This window comes from Atractosteus spatula, chromosome 16 (assembly GCF_055471065.1).
Source record: "Atractosteus spatula isolate fAtrSpa1 chromosome 16, fAtrSpa1.hap1, whole genome shotgun sequence".
Classification (NCBI taxonomy): domain Eukaryota; kingdom Metazoa; phylum Chordata; class Actinopteri; order Semionotiformes; family Lepisosteidae; genus Atractosteus; species Atractosteus spatula.
Genome location: NC_142721.1, coordinates 16,404,080 through 16,421,338, shown reverse-complemented (window position 1 = coordinate 16,421,338; position 17,259 = coordinate 16,404,080). Strand labels below are relative to the sequence as shown.

Here is a 17,259-nt window from a genome sequence, read left to right as displayed (position 1 = left end):
TTCACACCCCTGAAAAACTCCGGCGAGCACCCTAGTTGTTTTAAGTGCACTTCCACGTTGTGTCCAGCAGAGGGCACATGGAAACGGTGGAACTGCATTTAAAACAGAACAGGCAGCACATCTGCATGGTTCTTTCCAGGAAGTGGTAGTGGAAATGCGGAACAAGCTACTCAGGCAATTTATACACTAGATCCCACAAGTGGCAGCTTCTTGGTTATGTTTCTAAAACCACACTACTGATACATTGTGCTCCAGATATTTTCCCCGTGTTCTCCTGGTTGTGATCATGGTGCTCTCCGTGCTGCCGAGGTCACTGGTATGGAAACAAGCGCTCCCTCTGTTCTTCAAGCAACGCGCAGGAATGGGGCCACTGTAGAGTTGTCCTTCAAAGTCGGCGGTCTGGGCCCTGGGGGTAGAGGGGGGCGCGTGATCCCCCGGGGCCCTGCGTGCTCCAGGAGAGGGCGCTGCTGAGCGGCTGGCTTCAGGTGCAGGTCCGCTCGGTGCAGGCGCACGCCCTCGGCACGGGCACGGACAGCGGCGCTGTGCCCCCCTCCTGGCACTGCAGCTCCAGCGGGGTCCTGCCGCCCTCCACGGGGGCGCAGCACCGACAGGACTGCAGGACGCTCAGCGTCGGCGCCCCCTCCAGCAGCGCCAACCTGGGGGTCACAGCAGGAGGGAGGAAGAGGCATTAACGTCTGAGCAGTCAGCAGTGCGTGTTTATGCTCCCTTGGCAGGAACAACAAGTTGGAAGAAATGTGCATTTAAGAGAGTTGGTTCATACATGCAATCAGGCTCAGAGGCGTTAAGATGCACCTTGTATATGGGGGATGGCCAACCCTGGTCACTGGCTGCTGCCCTCAGTCATCTGTTTATAAAGCCTTGCGACATAGCTCTGAGTCAGTTCTGTGGCTGATAGGTGCAGAGTCCATTTTCCAGCCTACGTGGCTGTCGGTGGGGCTTTCGGCCTGAAGCAGTGATCTGGCTACTGAATTAACCTCCTGGTGCACAGGTGAGCTGATCCAGTGACTGAATTAACCTCCTGCTGCACGGGTGGGCTGATCCAGTGGCTGAATTAACCTCCTGCTGCACGGGTGGGCTGATCCAGTGACTGAATTAACCTCCTGCTGCACGGGTGAGCTGATCCAGTGGCTGAATTAACCTCCTGCTGCACGGGTGAGCTGATCCAGTGGCTGAATTAACCTCCTGCTGCACGGGTGGGCTGATCCAGTGACTGAATTAACCTCCTGCTGCACAGGTGAGCTGATCCAGTGGCTGAATTAACCTCCTGCTGCACGGGTGGGCTGATCCAGTGACTGAATTAACCTCCTGCTGCACAGGTGAGCTGATCCAGTGGCTGAATTAACCTCCTGCTGCACGGGTGAGCTGATCCAGTGGCTGAATTAACCTCCTGCTGCACGGGTGGGCTGATCCAGTGACTGAATTAACCTCCTGCTGCACAGGTGAGCTGATCCAGTGACTGAATTAACCTCCTGCTGCACAGGTGAGCTGATCCAGTGACTGAATTAACCTCCTGCTGCACGGGTGGGCTGATCCAGTGACTGAATTAACCTCCTGCTGCACAGGTGAGCTGATCCAGTGACTGAATTAACCTCCTGCTGCACAGGTGAGCTGATCCAGTGGCTGAATTAACCTCCTGCTGCACGGGTGGGCTGATCCAGTGGCTGAATTAACCTCCTGCTGCACGGGTGGGCTGATCCAGTGGCTGAATTAACCTCCTGCTGCACGGGTGGGCTGATCCAGTGACTGAATTAACCTCCTGCTGCACGGGTGAGCTGATCCAGTGGCTGAATTAACCTCCTGCTGCACGGGTGAGCTGATCCAGTGGCTGAATTAACCTCCTGCTGCACAGGTGAGCTGATCCAGTGACTGAATTAACCTCCTGCTGCACAGGTGAGCTGATCCAGTGACTGAATTAACCTCCTGGTGCACGGGTGGGCTGATCCAGTGACTGAATTAACCTCCTGCTGCACGGGTGGGCTGATCCAGTGACTGAATTAACCTCCTAGTGCACGGGTGAGCTGATCCAGTGGCTGAATTAACCTCCTGCTGCACAGGTGAGCTGATCCAGTGACTGAATTAACCTCCTGCTGCACAGGTGAGCTGATCCAGTGACTGAATTAACCTCCTGCTGCACGGGTGGGCTGATCCAGTGGCTGAATTAACCTCCTGCTGCACGGGTGGGCTGATCCAGTGACTGAATTAACCTCCTGCTGCACGAATGGGCTGATCCAGTGACTGAATTAACCTCCTAGTGCACAGGTGAGCTGATCCAGTGACTGAATTAACCTCCTGCTGCACAGGTGAGCTGATCCAGTGACTGAATTAACCTCCTGCTGCACGGGTGGGCTGATCCAGTGACTGAATTAACCTCCTGCTGCACGGGTGGGCTGATCCAGTGACTGAATTAACCTCCTGCTGCACGAATGGGCTGATCCAGTGACTGAATTAACCTCCTAGTGCACAGGTGAGCTGATCCAGTGACTGAATTAACCTCCTGCTGCACAGGTGACCTGTCCTCTGTCCTCTGACAGTACTGAATTCAAGGGTGTCGCTGCTCAGTGTGGGGAGGGCTCTCCAGGGCTGGCCCAACCCTGCTGATTAGTAGAGAAGTGTGACAAAGCACTGATGCAGTCCAGCTCACTTACCAGGAGGCAGAGCTGCAGCTTCCTTGACACAGTCCCACAGCGACTGTTGCAGTGCAGTTCACCATCGAGATGGTCTGGTTAGTGTACACCAGCCTGCAGGTCTCTGATTCCGGAGCTGCAGCAAAAAAAACCACATTTTGAAGACTCTGCTACTTCCCTGGAGTACATTGTGACCCTGGTTAAACCCCGGAGTACGGCGCTGACTCTGGTTAAACCCCCGGAGTACAGGTCTGACTCTGGTTAAACCCCGGAGTACAGGTCTGACTCTGGTTAAACCCTTGGAGTACGGCGCTGACTCTGGTTAAACCCCGGAGTATGGCGCTGACTCTGGTTAAACCCCTGGAGTACAGGTCTGACTCTGGTTAAACCCCGGAGTACAGGTCTGACTCTGGTTAAACCCCCGGAGTACAGGTCTGACTCTGGTTAAACCCCCGGAGTACGGGTCTGACTCTGGTTAAACCCCAGAGTACGGCGCTGATTCTGGTTAAACCCCAGAGTACAGGTCTGACTCTGGTTAAACCCCGGAGTACAGGTCTGACTCTGTTTAAACCCCGGAGTACGGCGCTGACTCTGGTTAAACCCCGGAGTATGGCGCTGACTCTGGTTAAACCCCGGAGTACAGATCTGACTCTGGTTAAACCCTCGGAGTACGGCGCTGACTCTGGTTAAACCCCGGAGTACAGGTCTGACTCTGGTTAAATCCCTGGAGTACAGCGCTGACTCTGGTTAAACCCCGGAGTACAGGTCTGACTCTGGTTAAACCCCGGAGTACGGCGCTGACTCTGGTTAAACCCCGGAGTACGGCGCTGACTCTGGTTAAACCCCTGGAGTACGGCGCTGACTCTGGTTAAACCCCGGAGTACAGGTCTGACTCTGGTTAAACCCCGGAGTACAGGTCTGACTCTGGTTAAACCCCGGAGTACAGCGCTGACTCTGGTTAAACCCTCGGAGTACGGCGCTGACTCTGGTTAAACCCCGGAGTATGGCGCTGACTCTGGTTAAACCCCTGGAGTACAGGTCTGACTCTGGTTAAACCCCGGAGTACAGGTCTGACTCTGGTTAAACCCTCGGAGTACAGGTCTGACTCTGGTTAAACCCCGGAGTACAGGTCTGACTCTGGTTAAACCTCGGAGTACAGGTCTGACTCTGGTTAAACCCCGGAGTACAGGTCTGACTCTGGTTAAACCCCGGAGTACAGCGCTGACTCTGGTTAAACCCCGGAGTACAGGTGTGACTCTGGTTAAACCCCGGAGTACAGGTCTGACCCCGGAGTACAGGTCTGACTGGTTAAACCCCCGGAGTACAGGTCTGACTCTGGTTAAACCCTGGGGTACGGCGCTGACTCTGGTTAAACCCCTGGAGTACGGCCCTGACTCTGGTTAAACCCCGGAGTACGGCCCTGACTCTGGTTGTATGTGAACAGAAGTTTCAGTCACAATTACACAAATGCTCTGGTTTTTCCATTGGAGAGGCGAGGATGGCAACACATGAGGACAGGTGAGCTCATGGAGACGGGACAGGAGTGTGAATCCAGTGAAGAGAGGAGGCCTTACCCAGCGCAGCAGGAAGAGGCACAGCCTCTGTGGCCTTCTGTCCCTTGGTGGAAGTCAGCTCCTGAGCCGCAGCAGTTGTGATTTCAAGGGTAGCTGTAATGGGAGGACTGGCTGTTGCATTGACAGATACTGGTCTTGTGACAGGAGGCACAACTGTTGTGTTGAGAGACCATGGTCCTGTGACAGGAGACACGGTTGTTGTGTTGAGAGGCCGGGCTCCTTTGACGGGAGACACGGCTGTTGTGTTGAGAGGCCAGGCTCCTGTGACGGGAGACAGGGCTGTTGTGTTGAGAGGCAGTGCTCCTTTGACGGGAGACACGGTTGTTGTGTTGAGAGGCCAGGCTCCTGTGACGGGAGACACGGCTGTTGTGTTGAGAGGCCAGGCTCCTGTGACGGGAGACACGGCGGTTGTGTTGAGAGGCCGGGGGGCTGTGACAGGAGACACGGCTGTTGTGTTGAGAGGCCAGGCTCCTGTGACGGGAGACACGGCTGTTGTGTTGAGAGGCAGTGCTCCTTTGACGGGAGACACGGTTGTTGTGTTGAGAGGCCAGGCTCCTGTGACGGGAGACACAGTTGTTGTGTTGAGAGGCCATGCTCCTTTGACGGGAGACACGGCTGTTGTGTTGAGAGGCTGGGAGGCTGTGACGGGAGACACGGTTGTTGTGTTGAGAGGCCGGGAGGCTGTGATGGGAGACACGGCTGTTGTGTTGAGAGGCCAGGCTCCTGTGACGGGAGGCACGGCTGTTGTGTTGAGAGGCCAGGCTCCTTTGACGGGAGACACGGTTGTTGTGTTGAGAGGCCAGGCTCCTGTGACGGGAGACACAGCTGTTGTGTTGAGAGGCCGTGCTCCTTTGACGGGAGACACGGCTGTTGTGTTGAGAGGCAGTGCTCCTGTGACGGGAGACACGGCTGTTGTGTTGAGAGGCTGGGCTCCTGTGACGGGAGACACGGCTGTTGTGTTGAGAGGCCAGGCTCCTTTGACGGGAGACACGGCTGTTGTGTTGAGAGGCCGTGCTCCTGTGATGGGAGGCACGGTTGTTGTGTTGAGAGGCCGGGCTCCTGTGACGGGAGACACAGCTGTTGTGTTGAGAGGCCGGGGGGCTGTGACGGGAGACACAGTTGTTGTGTTGAGAGGCCGGGCTCCTGTGACGGGAGACACGGCTGTTGTGTTGAGAGGCTGGGCTCCTGTGACGGGAGACACGGCTGTTGTGTTGAGAGGCCGGGAGGCTGTGACAGGAGACACGGTTGTTGTGTTGAGAGGCCAGGCTCCTGTGACGGGAGACACGGCTGTTGTGTTGAGAGGCTGGGAGGCTGTGACAGGAGACACGGTTGTTGTGTTGAGAGGCCGGGAGGCTGTGATGGGAGACACGGCTGTTGTGTTGAGAGGCCATGCTCCTGTGACGGGAGACACGGCTGTTGTGTTGAGAGGCCGTGCTCCTGTGACGGGAGGTACGGCTGTTGTGTTGAGAGGCTGGGCTCCTGTGATGGGAGACACGGCTGTTGTGTTGAGAGGCTGGGGGGCTGTGACGGGAGACACGGTTGTTGTGTTGAGAGGCTGGGCTCCTGTGACAGGAGATACGGCTGTTGTGTTGAGAGGCCAGGCTCCTGTGACGGGAGACACGGCTGTTGTGTTGAGAGGCCGGGGGGCTGCGACGGGAGACACGGTTGTTGTGTTGAGAGGCTGGGCTCCTGTGACAGGAGATACGGCTGTTGTGTTGAGAGGCTGGGCTCCTGTGACGGGAGACACAGCTGTTGTGTTGAGAGGCTGGGCTCCTGTGACGGGAGACACAGCTGTTGTGTTGAGAGGCTGGGCTCCTGTGACGGGAGACACGGCTGTTGTGTTGAGAGGCCGGGAGGCTGTGACAGGAGACACGGTTGTTGTGTTGGGAGGCTGGGCTCCTGTGACGGGAGACACGGCTGTTGTGTTGAGAGGCCGGGGTCCTGTGACGGGAGACACGGCTGTTGTGTTGAGAGGCCGTGCCCCTGTGATGGGAGACACAGCTGTTGTGTTGAGAGGCTGGGCTCCTGTGACAGGAGACACGGCTGTTGTGTTGAGAGGCAGTGCTCCTTTGACGGGAGACACGGCTGTTGTGTTGAGAGGCTGGGCTCCTGTGACGGGAGACACGGCTGTTGTGTTGAGAGGCCGGGCTCCTGTGACGGGAGACACGGCTGTTGTGTTGAGAGGCCGGGGGGCTGTGACGGGAGACACGGCTGTTGTGTTGAGAGGCCGGGCTCCTGTGACGGGAGACACAGCTGTTGTGTTGAGAGGCCGGGGGGCTGTGACGGGAGACACAGTTGTTGTGTTGAGAGGCCATGCTCCTGTGACGGGAGGCACGGCTGTTGTGTTGAGAGGCTGGGCTCCTGTGACGGGAGACACGGCTGTTGTGTTGAGAGGCCGGGAGGCTGTGACAGGAGACACGGTTGTTGTGTTGAGAGGCCAGGCTCCTGTGACGGGAGACACGGCTGTTGTGTTGAGAGGCTGGGAGGCTGTGACGGGAGACACGGTTGTTGTGTTGAGAGGCCGGGAGGCTGTGATGGGAGACACGGCTGTTGTGTTGAGAGGCCATGCTCCTGTGACGGGAGGCACGGCTGTTGTGTTGAGAGGCTGGGCTCCTGTGACGGGAGACACGGCTGTTGTGTTGAGAGGCCGTGCTCCTGTGACGGGAGGCACGGTTGTTGTGTTGAGAGGCCAGGCTCCTGTGACGGGAGACACGGCTGTTGTGTTGAGAGGCTGGGCTCCTGTGACGGGAGACACGGCTGTTGTGTTGAGAGGCCGTGCTCCTGTGACGGGAGGTACGGCTGTTGTGTTGAGAGGCTGGGCTCCTGTGATGGGAGACACGGCTGTTGTGTTGAGAGGCTGGGGGGCTGTGACAGGAGACACGGTTGTTGTGTTGAGAGGCCGTGCTCCTGTGACGGGAGACACGGCTGTTGTTTTGAGAGGCAGTGATCCTGTGATGGGAGACACGGCTGTTGTGTTGAGAGGCTGGGGGGCTGTGACGGGAGACACGGTTGTTGTGTTGAGAGGCCAGGCTCCTGTGACGGGAGACACAGTTGTTGTGTTGAGAGGCTGGGCTCCTGTGACGGGAGACACGGCTGTTGTGTTGAGAGGCCGGGGGGCTGTGACGGGAGACACGGTTGTTGTGTTGAGAGGCCGGGCTCCTGTGACAGGAGACACAGTTGTTGTGTTGAGAGGCTGGGCTCCTGTGACGGGAGACACGGCTGTTGTGTTGAGAGGCCGGGGGGCTGTGACGGGAGACACGGTTGTTGTGTTGAGAGGCCGGGGGGCTGCGACGGGAGACACGGCTGTTGTGTTGAGAGGCTGGGCTCCTGTGACGGGAGGCATGGTTGTTGTGTTGAGAGGCCAGGCTCCTGTGACGGGAGACACAGCTGTTGTGTTGAGAGGCCGGGCTCCTGTGACGGGAGACACGGCTGTTGTGTTGAGAGGCCAGGCTCCTGTGACGGGAGACACGGTTGTTGTGTTGGGAGGCTGGGCTCCTGTGACGGGAGACACGGCTGTTGTGTTGGGAGGCTGGGCTCCTGTGACGGGAGACACGGCTGTTGTGTTGAGAGGCCAGGCTCCTGTGACGGGAGGCACGGTTGTTGTGTTGAGAGGCCAGGCTCCTGTGACGGGAGACACGGCTGTTGTATTGAGAGGCCGGGCTCCTGTGACGGGAGACACGGCTGTTGTGTTGAGAGGCCGGGGGGCTGCGACGGGAGACACGGTTGTTGTGTTGAGAGGCCGGGCTCCTGTGACGGGAGACACAGCTGTTGTGTTGAGAGGCTGGGCTCCTGTGACAGGAGATACGGCTGTTGTGTTGAGAGGCTGGGCTCCTGTGACGGGAGACACAGCTGTTGTGTTGAGAGGCTGGGCTCCTGTGACGGGAGACACAGCTGTTGTGTTGAGAGGCTGGGCTCCTGTGACGGGAGACACGGCTGTTGTGTTGAGAGGCCGGGAGGCTGTGACAGGAGACACGGTTGTTGTGTTGGGAGGCTGGGCTCCTGTGACGGGAGACACGGCTGTTGTGTTGAGAGGCCGGGGTCCTGTGACGGGAGACACGGCTGTTGTGTTGAGAGGCCGTGCCCCTGTGACGGGAGACACAGCTGTTGTGTTGAGAGGCTGGGCTCCTGTGACAGGAGACACGGCTGTTGTGTTGAGAGGCCAGGGTCCTGTGACGGGAGACACGGCTGTTGTGTTGAGAGGCCGTGCTATTGTGACGGGAGACACGGCTGTGGTGACAGGAGGTACGCTTGTTTTGTTGCCCAGCTGTTCTCTCGTGGCAAGAGAGGACACTGCTGTGACAAGAGACACAGCTGTTGTGATGGGAGGCACAGTTTGTGTAGACACTGCAATAGGAAGAGGGAGACATTGTGTGCCATAGCCACCCCGAGATCTAGATAATATACTGCTGCACTCGCTCTCTGGGAGGAAGCCTTTTGAACACTTACACTTTATATCAGGTGTATGCTATTAAATCTTTTCATTTTCTTTTTTGGTTTATGAATACAGTAGGTGTATAAAACAAAAGGGTCATAATTAACAAACCATTTTAGAAAATCTCTCCTTAGTTCATGACATGCAGCTCATACTAACACACACATGAGACCAAGTGAGAGACCTGGGGACAGCATGCAGACTCCGCAGACAGGGTGCTCCAGTCCTACACTGAACCTAAGATCTGTGATCTGCGACCACTGTTCTGTCCACAATCCTGGAGATTGACATTCAGCAGCAGCACAGGCAGAGGGTCCTCTTACCCGTGAGAGTCGCTGTGCCTCCTGCAGCGGCCGGGCCTGCCAGGCGTGGAGGGGTGGCTCTTGCAGCTGTCGGCTCTCGAGTGCCAGCCAGGTCCCATTCCTCCTGTGGAGGTGTGACCCGCATGGCTGCTGCAGGGTGGCTGAGGGTGGCTGAGGTTGACGGTGCCTGACTTGGCTGAAGTGCTGCTGAAGGTGCTGGCGGTGCTGTTGCTGTAAGTGCTTGTACAGTCGCTGGGCCGGTCGACCAAGGGCGTGTTGCGAGAAGGAGGTGTGGTTTCTGCAGTCCTGCACAAGAGACAGGGGACAGCTCTCTGTTATGTTAAGAAGTGGTTTGAAGCTGCCTTTCAGGCTTGCTGCCTCATTATTTCGCCCGTTATTTACTGGGTGAGCCTCTGGGAGCAGAGATCCTGGCTTCTCCCGGAGCTCTGGGCCCAGACCAACAGCAGTGACTCTCAGTGTGACAGCCAGTGTTAGGGTCCCTCCCCCCCCCAAACCCCAGCTATTTCTGATGCCCTGCAAGGCAGAAGGCAGTCCCAGAAGCTGCTAGTCTACACTGTGTTTTCAGCAGCTCCTTTCCTGCGCGGTCTACACAAATCCACCGTCCCCATGTTTCATCAGCTACCTAATAACACGAGCATTTCTTGTGCCTCCTGCTCCACTGGAGTCAGTTTCCGCAAAGACACAGTCAGGGTGCTCTTTAGAGTCACACAGGGAAGGAATGGTTTCCATGTTAAAATGCTCTGGCAGAACAGCTGACACTTCACCAGGAACCTATTCCACGCCTCGTCTCTTAAGAAGGTGCTCCTCAGCTGGAGACGATGGTGTATGAAAACTGGCATCACCTCGCTGCGCTCTAGAGCTCAGCCTCCCCACCAGTGCTCATCGTAAAGGGCGCTGGCAGACCCGTCCTGAGGCTACCCTGCCTCAGTGAAGGTGACGCGCTGGGACGAGACTGGTCTGCAGGGACTGACCGAGGACGACAGAGAGAGAGAGAGAGAGAGACAGTGTCTGCACGCTCTCTCAGCTACTCACCTTGCTCCCCACCTACAGGTGCTAGAGCAACAAGAGGAACAAGACATGGAAATTAACCGGGAAGACTGGGATACATCCTGTCCCATTCAGTAAATCCCAGCAAACCGTGCAGGAGCTTCAGTCAGTCTTGTTTCTCTTGCCCCCGAGTCAGAGCCAGTCTACAGGCAGGGCAGGCGTGAACAGCAGGCTGATATCCCTGTAACTGATGCACCTGAGCTTCTGTGGAAACTCACCTGTGGCGGCTGTTAGTGCAGGTGTTGCTACAATACCTGGGAAACACAAATAGCGTAAAATCGTGACATAGTCCGTGATATCAGAAATGCTGCTGACTGCAATAATGACACAGGTGGAAGAGAAAATGTTAAATTATTGCAGTCATAATATTTCAAACAAAAGGACTGAATCGAGCTCCACAGACGTGACTAAAGGTTTTCCACTCCTTTTGAAAATATCAAGATGGGTAAAAAACCCCACTGAAAGCAGCTGAGAGCCCTGGAGCCTGGAGCCTGGAGCTGGGCACAGGATGGCTGACCCCCAGCTTCTCTCCCTGTCTGTGTGTCTCATGGAGAGCAAGCTGGGGTCTGTGAAAAGACACATTCCTCATGCAAGAAATTGTATCTGGCCGATAAAGGGATCTGATCTTCTCTTATCTTATACTGTACGATTTGGTCACGAATAGGATATCACAACCTTAGACACAGCACAAAGAAGAAAATCAAGAATGATCCTTCGTCTTGGGGATCTAAAGATACTAAACAAAATGTCTTCAGGGTAAAAGGCAAACGGAGAGCAGAGGGAATCCAGGTGGAAAGAAATGGGTGCAAATAGGGGAGCACTACAGGCACAGCAGCACACAAGGACAGGGGCTCGTGCCTCGATCAAGACAGGGGCTCGTGCCTCGATCGAGGACAGGGGCTCGTGCCTCGATCAAGACGGGGGCTCGTGCCTCGATCAAGACGGGGGCTCGTGCCTCGATCAAGACAGGGGCTCGTGCCTCGATCAAGGACAGGGGCTCGTGCCTCGATCGAGGACAGGGGCTCGTGCCTCAATCAAGACAGGGGCTCGTGCCTCGATCAAGACGGGGGCTCGTGCCTCGATCAAGACAGGGGCTCGTGCCTCGATCGAGGACAGGGGCTCGTGCCTCGATCAAGACAGGGGCTCGTGCCTCGATCAAGACAGGGGCTCGTGCCTTGATCGAGGACAGGGGCTCGTGCCTCGATCAAGACAGGGGCTCGTGCCTCGATCAAGACAGGGGCTCGTGCCTTGATCGAGGACAGGGGCTCGTGCCTCGATCAAGGACAGGGGCTCGTGCCTCGATCAAGACAAGGGCTCGTGCCTCGATCAAGACAGGGGCTCGTGCCTCGATCAAGGACAGGGGCTCGTGCCTCGATCAAGACAGGGGCTCGTGCCTCGATCAAGACAGGGGCTCGTGCCTCGATCGAGGACAGGGGCTCGTGCCTCGATCAAGACAGGGGCTCGTGCCTCGATCCAGGACAGGGGCTCGTGCCTCGATCAAGACAGGGGCTCGTGCCTCGATCAAGACAGGGGCTCGTGCCTCGATCAAGACGGGGGCTCGTGCCTCGATCAAGACGGGGGCTCGTGCCTCGATCGAGGACAGGGGCTCGTGCCTCGATCAAGACAGGGGCTCGTGCCTCGATCAAGACGGGGGCTCGTGCCTCGATCAAGACGGGGGCTCGTGCCTCGATCGAGGACAGGGGCTCGTGCCTCGATCAAGGACAGGGGCTCGTGCCTCGATCAAGACAGGGGCTCGTGCCTCGATCAAGACGGGGGCTCGTGCCTCGATCAAGACGGGGGCTCGTGCCTCGATCGAGGACAGGGGCTCGTGCCTCGATCAAGGACAGGGGCTCGTGCCTCGATCAAGACAGGGGGGAGTCGCTGGGATCTACAACAGGCTTCCCAGCCCGACGGCTGCAGCCAAGACTCTGGGGGCTTGCAATAGAAGGCTGGACGAAACTACTTTCACTGTCACTATTGTTACTAAACTGCCAAACAAGCAAGATGGGCGTTATTCTGCATGCCTCCTCTCGTTCCCTTGCGCATGTTCGTACAAAGTGCCCACTGATGGGCAGAGGACCGCCGGTCCCGGTCCCAGTCCCGCAGCTTGCCAGAGACACAGGCACAGAGAGGGATGGAGAAACAGACCCGCAAACACACAGGTGCAGAAAGAGCCGGGCAGACAGAGACAGCTCCTCTCCCCACTCACCACAGGCGGCGCACTGCTGCAGGTCCACACTGAAGTACTGGTCCGTGGGGCAACTGTAGCAGCCTGAGCCAGAATGAGAGAACTAAGTTAAAATGCAGATCAGTCTCGCCGGAAACACAGCAGCAGAAACCACGTAACCCCTGACAGACTAAAAATCCGTTGCAGTGCACTGGAAATACAGGACAAAATTCAATTACGGCCTTTCTTTCCAACCATGGGGGTTTCGTTCCTGAAATTGCAGGTAGTAAACACTCAAGTCCTTGGGAAAGGAGGGGTGAGGTTCCCATGGTCTGCATCACACTCATCAACAGCTAATTGCAGACTCCTCCCATAAAAATGACAAGTGCAGCAATCATTACAATTCAACGTAAAGTTGAGTAATAAGTTTGAGCACCAATGATGAAGTACAGCAAATGAATATACTGCCAGGAGCGCTGAGACAGTGCGCGCACACTCCTGCGCAGGGACCACCCAGCTGGAGACTGGCGTCGGCGCGGAGAGCAGGAGAAGGATGAATGCGGTCTTACCCTCCAGATTCTGGGTGCTGGACAAGCCCTGGGTCTGGAAGGGGCAGAGGCAGGGCTGGTAGTGCCAGGAGCAGCTGCCGTTTCCAGTGTAGTGGTACGAGGCCCCAGCCAGCTGGTGGCTGTTGTAGAACTCGCAGTAGACAGCTGGAAGGGATCAGGAAAGACTGTTGTCGCAGGGTGGTGTTCTAGTTTGGCGCAGGCTTTGCCTGTCGGAGTAGGGCGGGGGTGGGCAGCCCTGGTCCGGGAGGGCCGGTGTGGCTGCTGGCTAGCCCAGACAGTCGTACTGGTCGAACTGGGCGATGGTGATCATTCTGAGATCACCCCGCAGGCGCCCGCTGTCCGGGACCAGGACCGCACGCCCCTCTCGGTCGGCCCAGTGTGAGCGCGAGAGCTGCGCTGGCGCGGCGCGGAGGGACTCACGGCAGAAGTCCGGCCTCCTCCAGTCCACGCACACCCCCTGGTCCAGGCACTCCTTGGCGTACATGGCCACGGCGTTGCAGACGCACTTGCAGTCGCCGCCGAGGGCACAGCCACACGCGTCTCGCACACAGGCGTCGTAGAAAGGCAGGTAGTAGACCTGGGGTCACAGGGTCACAGGGACACAGGGTTATGGGGTCACAGGGGCAGAGGGGCAAGAGTCACAAGGTCACAGGGGCAAGAGACGCAAGGGCACAGGGGCACAAGGGCAAGAGTCACAAGGGCACAGGGGCAAGGGGCAAGGGGCAAGGGGCACAAGGGCACAGGGGCAAGGGGCACAAGGGCACAAGGGCACAGGGGCACAAGGGCAAGAGTCACAAGGGCACAGAGGCAAAGGTCACAGGGTCGCAGGGGCAAAGGGTTACAGGGGCAAGGGTCACAGGGTCACAGGTCAGGGCTCTATCAGCCTCTTTCACTTTTTTACTGCAGGTTGCAAACTGGACTCCATGTCCTGCGCATGATGCTGGAGGGGACACACACGGTAGACAGAATCGCATTTTGCAGTAAATTTACACATGAAGGGTTCAGAACATCAAGACATCAGATAGGGTACAAAGAGAGAGGAGACACTTCAGTCCTGTGCTGGATAATTGATCCCAAGATCTCATCTAGCTGTTTCTTTGGAAAGAAGCCAGGGTATCCAGCTTCAACCACATGGCTATGCAGCATGTCACAGGCACCCACAACCCTTTGTGTAAGTTAGCGCTGCCTGTTCTCAGTTTTAAATGCCTTGCAGCCGGGCAGGGAGGCGGGTTTCTGCTGACCTGGGCGTGGCAGGGCTCGAACACCGGGCTCCTGATGATGTCACACTTCCTGTGAGCCCAGGCCCTGCGCTGGGGGTTGGTGTCGCAGGGGCTGGGCTGCTCCTGCACCAGGGGGCAGCTGGGGTCCGTCCTCCACGAATTGGCGAAGGCCACGGCGTCAGAGGTCAGGTCTCCGCTCCGCAGCCGGAAATCGTCGCTCGCCTTCCCGTTGAAGTTCCCACACAAGCCGCACAGACTCATCTGGGCACAGGGAGGTGAACAGCAACAAGCTGCAGAACTGACTGCTCTCTCCGAGAAACACTTCTCAAGCAGCTTTCTGAGACTCTCAATGGGCCGGTGGAGGTAGAACTAACTGCATCTCCCCAATAGTCTTTAACCGACCTGCTTTCGGGAACACGGGTAAGGACCCATTAATAGTTAATTGATCCCAAGATCTCTTCCAGCCATTTTTTTTAAAAAGCCACGGTATCGGCTTCAACAACATGGCTGGGTAGCTTGTTTTGTAAAGAGATGAAGAGAGATGCCTTGTGTGTTCAGTGAGAGGAGGGTAGGGGGCAGCATGTAGTAAAATGACACAAGTGGCGGGGCTGTGGAGGGTGAGTGGCAGGAGGGGGCGGGGCTGTGGAGGGTGAGTGGCAGGAGGGGGTGGGGCTGTGGAGGGTGAGTGGCAGGAGGGGGCGGGGCTGTGGAGGGTGAGTGACAGGAGGGGGCGGGGCTGTGGAGGGTGAGTGGCAGGAGGGGGTGGGGCTGTGGAGGTGGGGTGGCAGGAGAGGGCTAAGCTGTGGAAGTTAAGTGGAAGGAAGGGGGCAGGGCTATTGAGGTGTGGTGGCAGGAGGGGGCGGGGCTGTGGAGGTGCAGTGGAAGGGAGGGGCGGGGCTGTGGAGGTGCAGTGGAAGGGGGGGCAGGGCTGTGGAGGTGGACTGGCGGAGGGGGCAGGGCTGTGGAGGTGCAGTGGAAGGGAGGGGCGGGGCTGTGGATGTGGGGTGGAAGGGAGGGGCGGGGCTGTGGAGGTGTGGTGGCAGGATGGGGCGGGGCTGTGGATGTGGGGTGGAAGGGAGGGGCGGGGCTGCAGTGGAAGGGAGGGGCGGGGCTGTGGAGAAGCAGAGGCAGGAGGGGGCGGGGCTGTGGAAGTTAAGTGGCAGGAGGGGGGCGCGGCTGTGGAGGCGGAGTGGAAGGGAGGGGCGGGGCTGTGGAGATGCAGTGGCAGGAGGGGGCGGGGCTGTGGAGATGCAGTGGCAGGAGGGGGCGGGGCTGTGGATGTGGGGAGGAAGGGAGGGGCGGGGCTGTGGTGGTGGAGTAGATGGAAGGGGCGGGGCTGCAGTGCTTGCCTACCTGGGTGCTCTTCATCAGCTTGACGATGACATTCATGTTTCTGTTCCAGATCAGGACCAGCTTGTTGTTGCTGTAGGGGATGGTGGCAGTAACGACCAGATACAGGCTGTTGTCATGGATGGTGAAGTTGGCAGAGGCGGACGGGGGAGTGACAGTGTAAGTTTCGCCAGCCAGCTCTATTGACACGTCCTACAGGAGCAGCCGGACAGCAGGGTGGTCAGACATGCTCAACAGGGACAGCGAGAGGGCACAGTGAGGTATGCATCTCAGTGCCTCAATCTAGGATCTGCACACAGACGTTCAAAGCTGAATATTCTCAATTCAGTTATTGCAACCAGAAATGATTACAGCTAGCTAACAGTATCTGGGTCTCTAATGTACATTTCTTTTTCAAAATGTAAAAGTGGCATGCAGATGAAGAAACTGTTGCTGTTATTGTTATAATATAAAGGGGAAACAATCTCATCTGTACTCATGAAATCTCAAAACAGCAGAAAGAGTTCAGCCAATTTCCCAGTTCCTCAGTGAAGTGCTGCCGGAGAGCCGCCCAGCCTGCCCTGTCCACAGCAGTGCGGCAGCCTGTGGCCGAGACCTCCTGCTGCTATTCACAGGGACGCAGGGAGGGAGTGGCTGTCTGCAGTGTCCTGGCGAGGCCTCTCACCCCGACGGTGAGCCGGACGGCCCGGGAGCAGGTGGGCCCCAGGGTCTCACACAAGACCACCTTGGACTCGAGGGAGAAACGGCCCTGGTCAGCGCCGTCACACGTGTCCTGGAAACACACGGGACAGAAACACGGAAAGCTCCTGGCACTGCTGCATGAAGAAAAGCCCAGTCTGCAGACCTGCACACACCACTGCTCCAGCTGTGGGGCTGCTCTCTCTCCAACTCCCACTCTCTCAGTATCGATCAGTATCGATCTCACTCTCTCAGTATTGATCACTATTGATCTCACTCTCTCAGTGACCCCGGTCGGCCCCCAGTATTGATCTCACTCTCTCGGGGACCCCGATCGGCCCCCAGTATTGATCAGTATTGATCTCACTCTCTCAGTATTGATCACTATTGATCTCACTCTCTCAGTGACCCTGATCAGCCCCCAGTATTGATCTCACTCTCTCGGGGACCCCGATCGGCCCCCAGTATTGATCAGTATTGATCTCACTCTCTCGGGGACCCCGATCGGCCCCCAGTATTGATCCCACTCTCTCAGTGACCCCGATCAGCCCCAGTATTGATCCCACTCTCTCAGTGACCCCGATCAGCCCCAGTATTGATCCCACTCTCTCAGTGACCCCGATCAGCCCCCAGCTCACAGAAAGCCGTGTGTCCCCCCACCCTTGGGTCTCGAAGACTGCGCTCTGAGCCCACCTGCAGCAGCGTGTAGGCACAGCTGCCGTCGAAGACGAACCTCCTGTCGTCGAAGGTCCTGAAGTGGCCCTCGCCGTACTGCACGCAGGTGCCCGGACACACTGACCGCATCACGCAGTCCCAGCGGCCAGCCCGGCAGGTGCTGCAGAGAGACGGGACCGAAGTGGACACTCACTCATCAGAGCTGCTCTCCGAGCGGACTGTCCTTCGGTCAGTGACATGAATCCACAAGCCACTCATTCTGAAAACACTGCCAGCTCTGGGTGTTTTAAGCATCATTTTCCAGTCTCTAACTGCAGCAGAAGCTATTGTGTTATTTTCATAAATACTCTATGTGTTACAGAAGCAGTGCACAGCAGAGCCCAGAGGGCATTACCCTGATTTCTCTGTGTGATGAAGTGTGGTTACCGAGCTCTCATCAGGAATGTGTTAAGTCAGATGCACCATGCTGATTTGTTCCTACAGATCGGTGACACTCTGATGCTGGAGAGATACAGGGTCTCGTGGTTCTCTGACGGTACTGGGCACTGGAGCCCCTGAAGTTTCCTGCAGCTCCTGCAG

At 57.3% G+C, this 17,259-nt stretch overlaps 1 protein-coding gene across 1 annotated transcript in view; it reads right to left on the bottom strand.

Moving 5' to 3' along the window:
* Positions 1–481: 481 nt before the first annotated feature.
* LOC148819678 (uncharacterized) overlaps positions 482–17,259 on the bottom strand; it is a 35,789-nt gene continuing 19,011 nt past the window's right edge. The window contains exons 26-37 of the mRNA XM_088935211.1: positions 16,699–16,840; positions 15,992–16,099; positions 15,331–15,519; positions 13,999–14,238; positions 13,178–13,334; positions 12,758–12,901; positions 12,231–12,293; positions 10,240–10,275; positions 8,975–9,259; positions 4,220–8,563; positions 2,667–2,781; positions 482–656 (exon numbers count right to left, since the gene is read on the bottom strand). Of these exons, the coding sequence (XP_088791337.1) occupies positions 482–656; positions 2,667–2,781; positions 4,220–8,563; positions 8,975–9,259; positions 10,240–10,275; positions 12,231–12,293; positions 12,758–12,901; positions 13,178–13,334; positions 13,999–14,238; positions 15,331–15,519; positions 15,992–16,099; positions 16,699–16,840 (5,998 nt within the window). The remainder of the gene's footprint in view (positions 657–2,666; positions 2,782–4,219; positions 8,564–8,974; positions 9,260–10,239; positions 10,276–12,230; positions 12,294–12,757; positions 12,902–13,177; positions 13,335–13,998; positions 14,239–15,330; positions 15,520–15,991; positions 16,100–16,698; positions 16,841–17,259) is intronic.